This window comes from Hetaerina americana, unplaced genomic scaffold (genome assembly GCF_022747635.1).
Source record: "Hetaerina americana unplaced genomic scaffold, ioHetAmer1.1.p SCAF_12, whole genome shotgun sequence".
Taxonomy (NCBI): Eukaryota; Metazoa; Arthropoda; class Insecta; order Odonata; family Calopterygidae; genus Hetaerina; species Hetaerina americana.
Genome location: NW_027286292.1, coordinates 33,053,802 through 33,069,724, shown reverse-complemented (window position 1 = coordinate 33,069,724; position 15,923 = coordinate 33,053,802). Strand labels below are relative to the sequence as shown.

The window sequence follows — 15,923 nt, the reverse complement described above, 5'->3', positions numbered from 1 at the left end:
AGACTGTGTTTCACCTCTCAGTGAAATAGACCGACTTACCAAGAAATCAACCGAAGAAAGTGCTACAGTGGTTAATTGGAATTATCTGTGGTTAATTGGAATTATCTAAGTTCTAAGCGTGATTGAGAAACAATAAAACATCTCTCCATTTAATTAGGTTGTTAAAACGATTGCTTTATTGAAACAGATGGAGTAAGAATGTGGTATTGGAATAAGGGTGATAGGAAAAAATGTAGCCAACATTTTGGAAAGTAAAACGTTAAGGCAATCTCATCCCTGTATGAGTGGGGAGGGGACGGATGAAAGGGGGAGGCGTGAGACCAAAAGGAGAGGATGAAGCTGGACGAAATAGATTCACTTTTTGCCAAGGTATGCCAGTCTAAATGGAAGCGATTTCATCAAGTGGCATCTTGAGATTCCAACCTGCCACGCTGGGACGAAGAAAGGTTTTTAAGGGTCTCAGTCTTATAAGGAAATGCGGTGATGGCATTCAAAGACCTTGGCGAGATGGGTTCGATGAAACGCAAATGATTTGGCCCAAATAAAGATACTCTCGGGAAAAAGATAAGGAATTAATAACTAAAAGCATTCACTTTGTCGTCAAGTTGCAATGGGTTTAATGAGAATCGGTTTTCCAGGAAATCTTTTTTATGTCAAATTGACAAAAAATTGTAAACAACGGTTAATGAAAAGAGATCTATCTTAATCCAGGATCACTAATAAATTCTGACGCGAATGGATTCTTACTTAATTTTCATTCGGTGTAGTTTTCATCTCCACGATTTGCTGCAAATTTTCATAGTAATATGATTTTTAGAGAGTGACATCCCAGTATGGTGCACGCACCTGCTTCCACATTTGCCCTTCACTGGATGTCTTTCCATAACTCAAACTTGCAAAGGTTGATAAGGTTATCTGTAAATCTTATCATACACATCACTGAGACTAAGATAGACGACACGATTAAGTGATCAAAAATCAAAACGCTCTGAAATTTAAACCGTCCGTAAGAAACACAGGAAACGCAAAAAACTAATAGGCAATAAATATTTTCAATGCAGTGCAGAGTTATTTCTCATTTTCAGGTGGTATTTCCTCGGTGCAACCCGCTTCCCCGCCATGTCTGATCCAAGAGAAGGTTAAAATGAATTTAAAAACGAATCCATCGTATGCATTATCATAACATATGTGTGCGTGAATATGTATATATATATATATATAATTCTTTAGCGATTTCATCAAGTGGCATCTTGAGATTCCAACCTGCCACGCTGGTGATTTAAGGCTGTTGGAAATTTGCACGACATGTTATAGTTGTTAAGAGTTACCGAAATCCTATCCCTAAATCTAAGATTAACTATGGATAGTCTTAATCAACGATTGATAAGCCACAACTCAGAAGACTCCTCTAATTAAACACTCGAATTAATTTTATTGTAAGCAGAACTTTTATTCCAGCATGTTCAAAAGATAAGTGTGGAATACTTTTCATTGGAATGAAATTTGTGATGAAAAGTACACCGAATGAAAATTAAGTAAGAATCCATTCGCGTCAGAATTTATTAGTGATCCTGGATTAAGATAGATTTCTTTTCATTAACCGTTGTTTACAATTTTTTGTCAATTTGACAAAAAAGATTTCCTGGAAAAACGATTTTCATTAAACGCATTGTAACTTGACGACAAAGTGAATGCTTTTAGTTATTAATTCCTTATATTTTTCCCAAGAGTATCTTTATTTGGGCCAAATCATTTACATTTCATCGAACCCATCTCGCCAACTCATATTATATATATATATATATATATATATATATATATATATATATATATATATATATATATATATATATATATATATATATATATATATATATATATAATATGCTTGAGTGCTTGTTAGCACTCGAGAACGCAAATGTAATTGGATCTTATGAGCTGAATGCAAATTTACATCTTCAATCTTTTGAATCATTTTAAATTTTCATTAGCTGCCATTAATTAGCTATTACAAACTAGTTTTTATATTTTTAATGTAATGCGAATAATATTGTCACTGAAATTTCAATGTTTTGAATTGATTCTCTGCCCTGATTCTTCCATCTCCCCAACCCATTGAGGCGATAATCAAATAGACCATCAATTAAATGGCAATCAATATAATGTTCCTGATAACCACGAAAAATTAATCTTTTGAATAATTTTAATGTAATTTACTCCAATTATTACTCCACTTCAACTTAAGTTATAAAATCAAATTAATCGATGCATAATTATTTACTTGAAGTTTTCTCATTTTGTCAAAGGTCATTTGCAAATTTTGCCTATTAATGTACAACTCAATCGACAAGCAACAAGTTTGAGATGCCCTTAAGGAAGGTTTTTTTATTGACTCAAGCTACCAAACGGCACAGTGACAATATCCTGGTCTCTCCAATCAAAATACATCGAGCACTAAAATAAGCTTCTCTTCAGTTTTGCATAATTCCTCCCACCCTACATTCTATCTAACATCCCCATCTTATTCCTGCCCCTTCCTCGCTTGACTAACGTTATTCCTCTCTTGATTAACATCTACCCCTTTTACAGTCTCCAAAATCCCAATGTCAGCCAGAATACCCCGAGTATATTTTTCTATGCTCAATGAATCATAGTTCGCGGAAGAGTTGAGGCCACAGAAACATCACTATTACAGTGGAATTAGGTACAGTGTTTTCATTTTTTAAAACAATTGAGTGAAAAAAACCTCGGCGAAACGGATTCCGCGTTTGATCTCAGAGGAGAATAATTGCAATCCCGTGGTCAATTAGGAGGCTGGTTTGGTGCTTTTCCGTCGCAAGCCTTACGGGTTTCTGCATCGACACATAGCTGTGGACAAAAAACTATTAGTTATACTATTACACTCCATAGACAAAGAAACAAATCGACTTTAGAAACACAAAGCATTGGGTTACGAATGTCGATCCGGCTCTGAATAGGCAAGGACGGTAAAATCGACCGACAAGGTGATGGCCACGGTTTCTTGACGCACATCAAAGCATCTAAAGAGATTACTATCAAAAAAGACAAACATTCAATGGAGAGTGCATGAATACATCGCACCCAATGACTAAAGATTTCAAGAAGAAATTTCTTAATTTGCCAAAGAAAAAAGTATTCATCCATCAATACAATACACAAGTGCACAACACCTGTGCAGTTTCTATGGCGCAAATGATAAAATTAAGGTTCGAATTATTGCCACAGTCACCATATTCACCAGATTTGGCTACCAATGATTTTTATTATTTCCTAACTGGAAAATATGGCTCGACCGAAAACGATGGATGTCGAAAGAGAAGATATTCGCTAGCACAGATGCCTATTTTGAGGACCTTTCGATATCCTATTTTGACGGCTTAATATAGTTTGAGCCCATCTGGAAAAGTGTATCGAGCCGAAAATATTTCCCAATCGTTCTTAGGGAGTAATTGAAAAGCCCACTTATTCGTGTGTGTATATATGTACATATAAACATACATGCATACACACATGATCATATATGTGTGTGTGTATATATATATATATATATTATATATAATACAGTAATCAACCCGAAGGTCGGTTTGGTATGGGTGATGGTAGAGTTCACCCAGTGCTAAGCCCGACGGCGTCTGCAATTCACACATCAGGGTAGGGGAGCTAGTTCCTTCCCCTGCGCCGGTTATGGTTTCCCAGGAAGATCTGGTACCCGAAAAATCACATAGCTTGGGTGGAGCTGCAGGTACCCAGAGTTCCTTGCCTGGGAATCGAGCCCTGGCCGCTCCGGTCAGCAGTCTAACGCTATACTCACTGGACTAAATATATATATATAATGTTGGGGGATCAAAACTTTTAACTCGACATTTGGACTATAAAACTGTATTATTTATCTCCAGGACGTCTTTGGAGGACTTTGAAAAGAAAATAAAAATTTAATGGCAGATTAATATTTACAATCGAGCGTAAATTTCTTCATGTAGGCACACTATTTGTTAATGGTGGATGAATAGTCCCTCAACATTTGTCTTTTTCGGAACATGAAGAAAGCAAAGTACCACAATTATTTGTACCGTAGTACCGTATTATAAAACCGTAAACTACTAAAGACACCTCTACTAGGAAGGTCGGAGTCTCGCCAAAGTGTTCGCTTTATCAATCCAAACGAAACAATCCACCAAATCTCCACACAGGGTATTCACTGGTCGTTTTTCGAGTTGGTAGAGGTGACCAATAAATGTTGTGAAAGGTAACAGAGAATTTTCCCTCGAACGTTGCATTATTGTCATCACATCGAGAGCAGTGTGCTGACGTGAGAAAAATTATTAGTTTCGGAGGAAGTTAGCGTGGAGCCAGGGGTTCAGTATGATGAGAATCCCGGTCACTGAACAAGGGTAAATAAAATCCAACTTATTACAAATAAGATTTATTAAAATTTAAAAAACAACTTTCTCCACCGCCTAACCCGCCAACAATCCCTGCTTGGCTGTTAAAATTTTCTTAATGTGATATAATATTTATCTACTCACTCATCTAGTTCACAAAGTATTTCACTGCATAAATAAATCTTCAAAAAGGAGTAATTGTAGTTATGTATCTGAATGACCAGAAAATATTTTCCAACTAATCGAAACAACAAATTTAATTATGTTGACACGCCAAATCTTATTTCGGAAAAGACTTCTGTTCTACAGCTCTGAGTAAAGATTACCTCCGGTTGCATCTCAGTTTTTCATTAAACTCCAAGATTCAAAAGATGCTTGGATACATTAATAATTAGCAGAAATGTTTTCTTAAGAACTCGGGGCAGTGAGGAGACCCTGAAGCAAAACAAAACTGTGGGTACGTTTTAATAATATGATAACTATAGGTTTCCCCTTTTAAGTCTACAGTTACGAAACTACATCCTTCTTGGGAGAGAATTTCACACGCTTATGAACCGGAAAATATCGCAAGCTAATTAGTAGTCCCATAAGCTCTTTTCCCATTCTTGGAAATTCCAGTATTGCGACAATTTTGCAGCATATTAATTTGAGTCAAATTATAACAGGCATAAGAATTCATCTATTTTGGAAATGTTGGAGATGAACTTCGACCGAGTACTATGGACGTTAAAAGAAAAATTGCCATTTGTAAACAAGCTTTTCCTAAGAGATGGAAACTGATGATACGCACCTTAATTAAAGATATAAAGAAAATATAATCACATTTTTTTAATACGGAGCGTCGTTTTCTACGCCTCGGTAACTTCGTCGCAGAGGCCATAGCATAAGCGTACATTGGAGGTCCTTGAGATCTAGGTGTCCTGAAGAGATGAGAAAATAGAGTAGAAAGAAATGAAAATGAACGAAGTTCTAGTCGTGGCTAGGGAAGACGAAGGTTTATCGGGAGAAATTCGAAGACGGCAGAGCAGGTGGACGTAGAAGGTAACTTATTTTTAGTAGAATTTTTTAAGGCATTCAACGGCATCTGACGGCGCTTGAGTCAAATGAGCATTATGAATCAGCATGAGAAAGATGCTCATTCTCCACCACTGAATCAGTTTTCATATTATACTCGACTGCTAATTAATTTTGCTACGAGTTTTTGCTGTTTTTTTATTTTTAATCTCTGAATTTGTAAGTAAGAGATTCTATCTACTCTTGATAATCGCTTCTCCGAATTAATGATAATTTATTGTTTGCACATGAGCTGATTACAGCGTGAAAATGGAAAATTTTAACTAAATCGTATGCTATGGAACCATTAATATTATTAATTAAGAAGCATGCAAGGAAAAAGTTTCCAACCCTCGTAGTAAGAATTAACGCTACTTTTGATAAGTAAGACTTTAAAATTATCCAATATTTTAAATCGTGCTACATTCTCTCTAAAAGTTGCAACCAACACGCTAGATCAAATTATTTTAACCAATCGCTTTACCAACATCTTTAAATAACCGCTCTGTGTCATAACGTTCACCGTTCTTTCAATTTTATATTTTATCAGTTTTGGATTTAAATCGATCGAAGTCGTACACTTAGGCGTTCATCGGCCTTATCATTCTGGTTTCTCGGGTTTAATTGGAAAATATCACTTAGTGCATACTGATCTACTCGTGACCATGCTTAATAGCTCACAAATCATTAAAGAGGCCGGATTCAATCGGTCATTATGCTACTGCTGCTAAGAGACAAGGCGGCAACAAGAACGTAGTAAAGGTAAAGTTTATTGCATAAATACCACAGTAAATTATGCCTTTGAGTTATCGTAGAATAGATTCGAAAGAGAATTCTCTTTTTTTTTCAGAGTCCAGGCATTGACTTCCAACAATGGGAAAGATGAAAGTATGTCATTACCCAGTGCTATGAGTTGATCATTTAGAAAATTGGGAAGAGTCATGAATCCAAGGTATCCTTTGGGCCGCGTTAATCATAAGTTATAGTTATTTCAATAATAGTATAAAATTCAAAAAAGAAAATAGTCGTTTGAAATAGTTGCACTCACAATTACTCTTTATGGTCATTTGCGAGGTAAGCGTGCTGAAGTGATGAAATAAAAATTATTATTTCTTTTAACTAGCTGCTATTACGCTAAATATTCTTTTCCAGGAGCAACTAGGGATTCCGATGCTTGTTGAATATTGCACATGCTAACATCATGCCCACTGGCACCGATTGCTTTCTAAATGAGGTGCACCTGGCAATTAGTAGAAGAGTTTGTTAATACAGGAAAGCTCATACTTTCGTGACTTTCATGCAAAAGACACTTTAAAAATCTATTCCTGCACTCCTTCTCGCATTCTTATGGATATGCAAAAATAACCTTTACCAAATCCGTATCATCGCTATCTGTGATGCTCCAGTAAGAAAAGCTTCTTCAAACTGATAGTAATGCACCGCAGCATAGACTAAGTGCAAGAATGATTGGGAAAGAAATGAAGGAAATTTATATTTTTGGCCAGTAAGGAGGAAAGGGAAGGATTTAATCTTTTTTTTAAGTAAAGAGAAGCAAAAAGCAAGCTTAGCACTCGGAAATGAAAAATAATAACTTTGTGATTCCACAGAATTTTTATTGTGATACGACCCGGGTTTCGACGTTCAACGTCATCTTCAGGTCTTAGGAAGCTTAGCACTCGCCTAATAATGAGCGGGATTGCGTATAGTTCTTGATCAAGTGCGAGTTGGTTGAGTATGGTGAGTAGTAGGTAATTAATACCTTTATCATATTGTTCACAATGAGCGTACTCATTTGTTCCGATCCGCTTCCGGATAATTGATTGTATGGACCGTCATCTTAGCTAACTCCTCCTAAAATGCTTGGCCTCCCTAATAGGGGACCCTTCGCACCCTTACAAATCAAAAACGTATAGCACCTGCTTCCCAGTTTCTCCGCGAATTTTAGATGCATTAATTGCGAGCATGAGTACACGGCCGAATGCCTCGTCATTCAGACTTGAAATTCATCATTTATTATCCTTTTAATTCCTGCTCTCCTTTCGAAATTTTTAGGGAAAATGGCACCTATCTCCAAGTGAGGGTGCCGAGGGGCGATGCAGCTAAGCTACTGGTGACCCACCAGACTATCGCTCCTTCTGAAAATATTTGCCAACATATGCTACGAAAGTGTCATGTTCAGAAGCAATAGGCAAAGAAAGCCCTGACCATGATTTTGTTCTAAAATATTACTTTCGCCTTACTACCTTTTCTCGGATCATAAAACCCAGAAAGGTGACAGATTCCAAGCAAACGGATTATTGTAGGAATAAATGATCTCCCGATCGGATTACCATTTATTTAGGAAACCCTTTCCTTCCAGATATAGAGTGACCATTTATTACCAAATGGATTGCGGTAAGTTTTGACATTCAAGGGAAAAGAGCCAAGACAACTTTTCTTGAAAACATTTTTTGTCAGCCAATAATGTTTAATAAAGGAGTTAACCTTGGTATAAAAAATGGAATTATTTTTTCCGAGCGCACGATATGGATTTTTTTTTAAATGTTAAGTGTGAATGACAACTACGCTTTGATCATCACGACTCTGGTTAATACAATACCCATTGAATCACTACTTAGTTACATTTTGAGAAGTATTAATTCTTAGGTCACCTCTTTGATAATTAATAATCGGTAATTAATCGTGGAAACCTGTTCAAAAGCAATTCTTGAATGCATTTCCGACATTCTTCTAAGAATTAATATCATTAATGTGTTGGCGAGTGATTATTAATTAAAATTCAAATGCGTTGAACTCTGACACGAGCATTGAAAGCACTCGCAATTATGAAACAGGTTGAAACAGTACGTGTAATCATTGAGAAATGAGAGCGACTTGCATTCCGCAATTACTTTTTGCTGATGGACTTGAAGCAGACATCTCGTATTTATCCTCAATTTTTTTACATTTTACATTCCTACTTCCTAACTTTTAAAATAGATTTAAAGAAGCGATAATTTTAGATATCCTGAATGCGTCTCCAGGTGGACGTCTACGACGAAGAAACGACGCGTCCAGTAGAGAGAGCGAAAATGTTCCACATTTAACACGAACACGGTGACAATGCCGTAGTATGAATGAATTCACTAATGCATATTAAGATCTGATTGATACGGTTCGGTCTCAATGAAAATTTCAGCAACACTGACGAAATATCTTCAAAAAGATAATCTGCATAGAAAAATTCGGTTGCATACCAAAACATAAAGCAAAGATTATAAAGCAAGTATTGGCAGTAAATAGTAGCTTAAGTATCCCTAACCGTGTAACTTATAACCTTTTTAAATTTGTCATCTTTGTAACTATCATCGCAATGAAATAAGATTTCTTTTCTTGACAATCCAGAAAATTTTTCACATTTACGTTATATCCTAATCCGTCGAGAGCCGCTTATCATACATAATCAGCGAAAGGAGCCTATAAAATTGGAAATATTTGGACTTGAATCTTTTTCTTTAAATTCAAGTTAAGCATGCGGTATAAAATTTATGGAAAAACTTGGATGGGAAATAATAGATAATATTTTGAAATAAATTGAAGTTATAACTTTTATCAACAATTTTCGTGTCGTCATCGCTCACGAAACACAAGAGGATTTTTTACAATTGAAAAAATGGAATTATTTGACGCCATCTAGTGGATTACTTTTCCCTCTAAATAATAGTCAAATATTTGTTTGTGAGTTAATTTTGCTCGTTTTTGTTCCGGTCATCTTGGTCGATTCGTGAGCCTTTTCCGATAAAAAGCAAACTTTGCATTTCTTTGGTATTTATATCTTTTTCCATTATTTAAATTCTATTTATGTTTAAAATGCGCATTATTCACGCCTCACTTTTACAAATAGGCAGTATTACCAGACGATTATATTTAAATTAACGCGAGCACGGTTGGAAGAAAAGGATCGGTCACAGGTTGTGTACACCTGCCATAGCGCCGTTAACGTTCAATTATGACGTTTATCAATCATCGGTACAATCGAAGAAAAATTAGAAGATATTGAATAGATTTTTGAAGGGATATATCCCCAGAATTATTTTCTTCAGATAATAAAGTCAGCCAGGTATCATTTCAAATACTATTCATGCGAACTTCAGCGGTATACGTAAAATCAGGAATAATTTGCCTACTCGAAATTAGCAAGTCCCACTCCCACCTATTTCACCAATTTTTATTGAGAAAGTGAATTATATCTTGATTAGCTGATGCCAGAATAATTAATGTCTCAATTGAATTTGACTCCTCGTAACGAAGAATCTATCAGAAAAAATCTGAGACTCCTCGCCATAGATTATTCAAAGCCACTGTTAATTACATAACCTACCTATCGGGCAGTTACTCTCTTTTGAAATATTCCCTATGTAAAAATTTTACAACGTTTAATAATCCTTTGACATTTAAAAATTTTATGTAAGGAAAACGAAATGAGATAAAAATTGGAATATAAGGAATATACATGCAATGAAAAAAATAATTAAACTTAAGAAGGTTGACAAGGTTTCAATCACGTTTCAACGAATTTCTCTTTTGCGAGAAAAGTAAGCCTTTGAAAATCTTTACGTCAACCTTCAAGAGACTCAACTCTCAGTTAGTGAATGCAAATGCGACTGAAATTCTCAGACAGATTTTCTACGTCAACTAACTAAAAGAAATGTCATTGGGCACCCGGGTAATGTAATGAGGGGCCAAGGTTGACGTTTTATTTATGCCCTACACATTTACATACGCAAATATGAAACCACTCGTCACGCTTTCACACCTCATCATACTTTGCGCATTACTAAAGATCGCCGAATAATGCGTAATATTTATCTCCGTGAATCTCAAATGTAAATAATATCGAGTTTAAGAATTTAGGGATCTAACGAGGCTACTTTCACGAGAAAAAAAACACAATAAGCGCATACAATTAGGAATTTAAAATTACGGATAAAGAATTGATTCGCACCATATTTTTTTCGTTAGGAAGTTCTAATGAGAACGCGCTCGCGGGTGGCAGAATAGAAGCGCTCCATTGATCTGGTATTTACAGCTATTAGTTCACCGGACCATCTCCTGAATATGTGACTATTCAATCTATTGTCAAAAGATCCCTCACGTTGCTCATTCTATCCACTTTCATTCTCTCTATTTCACGCTTTGGCCCCTTCCCTTTCACTTCCTTGTAAATTGATTCAGTTACCGCGCTGATAAACTTAAAAACACTGGTCGTCAAGTGGGATAAGTTGGCACATTAGCTAAATAGTAATCCCGCAACTCCATGATCGAAAGTCTACAGTCCTCGCTTGACTATCGTGAGCGGAAAAGGGAAGGGAAGAAGAAGAAAACTCCGTTCAAAAGTTTATAAATCTAAGCTTACCGTTTGAAGCCGTCTCTCCGTCCGGATGGCATGCAGGACCATTGCATTCCCCACGATGGTCAGCAAGCTCAGCAAGTACATGCCAATGCCCATTGGCACTGCAAGGGACAGTGCCAGGCCCTGCGCCTCCTCCTCTCCTCCCTGCCGTACTACCATCGACGAGCCGGTCTCGTTGGCCCAGGGACATGGCGCCCATGTGGATGCGTACAGCTCTAAGGCGGCCGCTTCCGACACGCCGTCTGTGGCCTCGGTCAGGCCCGGCAATATCTCTTCCGTGTCGGCCCACGTGGTCTCGTTCGGGACTGGAGATCTCTCCAGCCCCAGGGCCATGTGCCAGCTCCTTATGGGAGCCAGCTTGACCGCCCGTCTGCCCTCAGGCTCTATCCTTAGAGGGTCGGCGGCGCCCTCCCGCCGCGACAGAGGACTTCTCTTCCACTAAGAGTGTAACAGTGGCCCCGTTCTGAAGGTAGTGGTGACGGGTGGCGATGGGGCACAGCCCTTTGGAGAGAAGGTTGAGAGAAAAAGGAGAAGACATTTCTCGGACGGAAGAAGGGTTTCTCTCACGAATCCGTACGGAAAAAGAATGTGTGAGAGCTGGGGTAGGTGAAAAAAGAAAACTGTGTGCCTGTGATTACCCTGCAATCCGAATAAAACAGACGTTAAAGCGAGTGATGTAACGTAACGAGCCTGGGACCTTAAGCTTACGGTGTCTGAAAGCTAGTTGTTCTTCTTTTTTTCCGGGTAGATATAAATGAGAAAATGCTTATCTTTGCAAGAGGGATAGATGAATTGGTTCAGGTGAAAACCGCAGTTTCCTTTCTTAGAAGAACAGGTGGGAATGGAGACAGTGATATTAAGTATACAAGGGCTGTTTGGAGAGCACTCAGTCGGGTTCAGAGAGGACTCAAGACAAAGAATTTCAGAGTGATACTGCTGGGTTGGGGGAAGGAAAAACACAAGAACACCTCCTCCGGGGGGAAAGAAACCAAAATATGGAAAATAAGTCAAGAAAAAAAGATGGAGGAGGGCAAGAGAGAGGCAGATAGAGAATAGAGGGAGCGTCGTTTTGGCGATGTTATGAAAAGAGCGACCACTAAGACCAGAGGGAAGCACTGCTCTAGGGCTATCAATAGGTACCCTCGGGCTTAGGACACCTGGAAAATATGCGAAGTGGGGCTGGCGGACACACTCACGTCTCGGAAAAGTTGCTGAAGTTTGAGAAACGGAGGGTAGAAAAAGGGGTTTCGGGAAAGGTTTTCGGGAAAATGGTTTCGGGAAAAGGGATTTAGGGAAAGGGGAATAGGGGACGGGGACGGGGGCGGGGATGAGCCCGCGGGACCAGGTGAGATCTCGGGAGGCCCGACAAGGAAGGGGCCGAGGAAGAGAAGTAGTCCGCGCCACCGCGGCGGGAGTGACGGACACCTCCGGCGGGGGGGCCGGGCGGATTGGCCGGGTCGGCAACTGTTGAGGGTGCCGCGGCGGCCAAAACGCCACTAGTCTGGCGGTCGGTGCGCGGTGTGTGTATACCTACCGATTGGGTGGGGTGTGGGCATTGTGGGTGGGGGTTTCGACTCTCGCGCAGGTCCACGCGCCGGCATCGGTAGACGACGCAGACTCGGAAGAGTTTTTGGGGAGGAGGGCGCGGACGGAGGCTGTGGAAGGAGAGGAAAAGGGGGAAATTTGAGAGAGAGGATGAGGTAGGGGCACAGAAAGGCAGTTGGTTGGGAGGGGTTGGGGCGTGGGAAGAAGGAGGCGTTGGATGAAAGAACCCAAGGAAGGTGGAGAAAGGGTGAGAGAATATTCCGGGCGGGTGGTGGGCTCCGACCGGGGCCACCCCACCCATTTTCGAGTGACTTGCGCGTGGCTACGAGGGGTAGGAAATTGATGACAGCAACGTATCTATTTTCCTTCCAACAGAGTTGGCAATGAGTTTGCGCCTATAAGTATATTAAACTCGTAGTTATTAAAAAAAGTGAATTAAATAGAAGAAGGTATGAGGGGAAAAAATGAGGGAAATAAATTACAAATACTTCATCATATTTGGCTTTGCTCGAGGATACCGTCATCGGAAAATGTTGCTCATGTGATAAAAACGGATTGGTGCCGGAATTTAATTTAGAGTTATACCGAATTTATCACCTAATTACACATATTTTTTTTTAATTAGAACTTATTTCAAGCTTCATAGGTAACGTCGTCATTTATTTTGTATAAATGTCTCCATAAATGTCATAGATAATAATTCATTTTAAAATAAAACGATAAATGGTTAAAAAAAAGATTAGTTAAATTAAAAGGAATGAGGCAGTAAATATTTAAAGAGATTGCTTGAAATGTGCACTTTGAATTTTACCTCACTTATCCGATGTACGAATACAAAGAGAATTTAGGACCTTCCATGAGATACTTATTTTAATCCTAGAGCTTACATTTAAACGCTTTCATGAACACAAAAATAATATTTATTCTAAAACTTTACATTCTAACCCTTATGGAAAAAAATATTTTGTCGTTTGATGTTTCTATTGATCTCTAAAATGAGTTACTAAATTCAAGAATTTGACCATACCGATAATTTGATAGCGCATAGCGTACCATAACAGACGCCAGTGCCCATATGTGTATATTTTTGGCAGATTAAAAAATTAACTACCTGGAATTATTACATTTGTAAACATTTTGCCCCCTTTCCACGCAGTTTTGACCAGGTGCATGAGGAAATTGAGGATATATATCTACGTAGAATGGCTGGTGACCGACCACCCCCGGCCACAAGTCCTTGCAACGGTTTACGGGGTATTATGTAGATGAAATCAAAATAGATTATGCAAGCATTATAGCTGAAAGTGTTGTTTCGCGACGCTTAATTTGGAAATTGGCACAAACAAAATCAGATATTTGCGTAGATTAAATGAAAACACTGATTAAAATTCAAGTTCTTAGTAGTATTTGGCTTCTAAAAAGTCTGCAATGGCCCACTTTGCTCCAATTGGCATTTGAATAAGACTTCTATTTCAAATATGTGCATGGTCGTGCGCCCAATTAACGGAATAAATTCTCATTCCGCAGGAAAACCAGCATGGAACTCCTCTTCCGTGATTGATCGAACGGCTTCGCCAACATTCTCATTCCACAACACAACCCATGCACATTTTAACAATCCTAAGTCATGATTGATAATGATGTCGCCGCTTTTAACTAAATTCTTTGAATTTTTTAGGTGCATGATATATTCCCAAATCTTAGTAAGACTCAATTTTTAGGTGAGTAACTCGCTGTTATCATAAATATTCGAATAAATTTCGATTTCACTTGTACTAATTGCTTTCCAATCTCCACGGAGCATTTTAGAAGCAATTTTTTTATGATGAACCGAAATAATTTTTTGGAAAGCTATGAATAATCCTTTAGGATAGAATTAATAGAAATATCATTGCATTTAAATATGCCAGAACCGGCAAAAATCATGTCAGAGTTGTTAAATAGGTAACTTTTGCCACCAAAAAGGTATTTCCTGGTTGTTTTTTCCAAACAACGGCAAATATTCAGTATTAAACTATATAAAATATTATAAATATTTCCAAAAACTAAAATACGAGTAAGATACACTAAGTACTACGCTGTAACTTAAGTTAGTTTTTCCCTTGCTAGAATTGGCTTCCGTTAGGATTTCCGTCGCGCCCCCATTGCATGATTGCCATAACATTTCATACTGATTATGTCGTGAGTAGCTTTCAGCAGCTGTTGCAGTTGTTTCGCCTGCTTACAAGATCACGTCCCTCTATTTTTCCTTCCAAGTGAGAGAGTGGTGCGTCCACGATGAATCCCGTAGGCGACTGTATCAGACAAGGTATTTCATCGCCTTGAATCGCAATGCATTCCTAAGAATATTTAGAGGGAGAGAAAAAAAATCCCTCAATTGCTCCCATAGAATGCCTTTGAGTGGGAAATGCACTGTGAGCTTCTGGAGGGAGTCAGATTATATGGAAGCGTAGAATTATGCGTCCCTCTTCGTGGCATTGCAATGGACCATCGGAAAGTTCTTAGAAAAAACTGCGCCTTGGTTGGGACCAGTGGTGGCGTGAAGGGTTGGGCCAATTTAGCCATACCGTTTGTGTACATGGATGATAACTTAATTTTGCTGAATCTCGTACAAACCAACTTGAAAGCGTTTTGTATTTCTGGTGGGTTTGGTCAATTTAGATGTAATGTTACTAATTAAGGACTTCATACTGGATTCTTTTGTGACTCCGGTTAAGATTTCTCGAAAGGAAGATTTAGCAGGCCCCATGTGATTATGTGATACTTTAGTTGGGAGGTGATGATTGTCACCGGACATCGAGGGAACATTTAGGTTGTTTTCTCTTTAACTTGAGGAAGCTTGGGCAAACGTTTTCGAGGGTTAAGGTAAGACAAAAGTAAATGTAAAGTATGAAGAACCCTGGCTTAAATTTGCTTCTCGAGGATTCGATGGAGTAGAATTCCCTCCGATAGATTCCTAAGTATAGCTAACACCGAGTTAAGCCTGTGCTATGCAGCTATCGGAGTTACTTTCCCTCCCTTCAGCATTCTACTCATCTACGCTTGGCCTCATGTGGTGTGTGAGAGTGTTACAATACGAAGCAGGAAGAGGCATATGCTTTTGGTAGCTGACCAAACACCTCATCCGTGGCGTCTCAAAGATCCCATTGTTTTTTAACATGGGATTCCTTTAATAGCTTCCGCAGCATCAGCATGGAGACGATAGGAGTTGAGGCCTTCTTTCTTCCCGACAGTGATGTCTCCTATAGACTCGGCGACATCCGCTTTCTGTGGTGTCCTCGGGTGCGTATTTAAGGACTTTTACAGATGTTCCACTGTTCCTTCCACATTTTTCATCGGATTGCAGCCAAATCCCGAGCAGTTTAAATCGGTGAAAACAGAGTGTAGTGTGCCTGAAGAATATGGTTGCCATTTGGTATTTACGCAGAAACTCATTGGGAAAGCTATCGATCCCATAGAAATTTCCTGTTATTCGTGACTCCCTTTGACAAACTTCCGGTTAAACCCTTAAAACTGCTGGATGTCATCAG

The 15,923-nt window shown here is 38.7% G+C and overlaps 1 protein-coding gene across 1 annotated transcript in view; it reads right to left on the bottom strand.

The window, feature by feature from the left end:
• The window catches only part of LOC139685907 (histamine H1 receptor-like), a 372,789-nt gene extending 360,499 nt beyond the window's left edge, over positions 1–12,290 (bottom strand). Inside the window, exon 1 of the mRNA XM_071583042.1 lies at positions 10,852–12,290. Within this exon, the coding sequence (XP_071439143.1) occupies positions 10,852–11,181 (330 nt within the window). The 5' untranslated portion in view covers positions 11,182–12,290. The remainder of the gene's footprint in view (positions 1–10,851) is intronic.
• Positions 12,291–15,923: the final 3,633 nt, after the last annotated feature.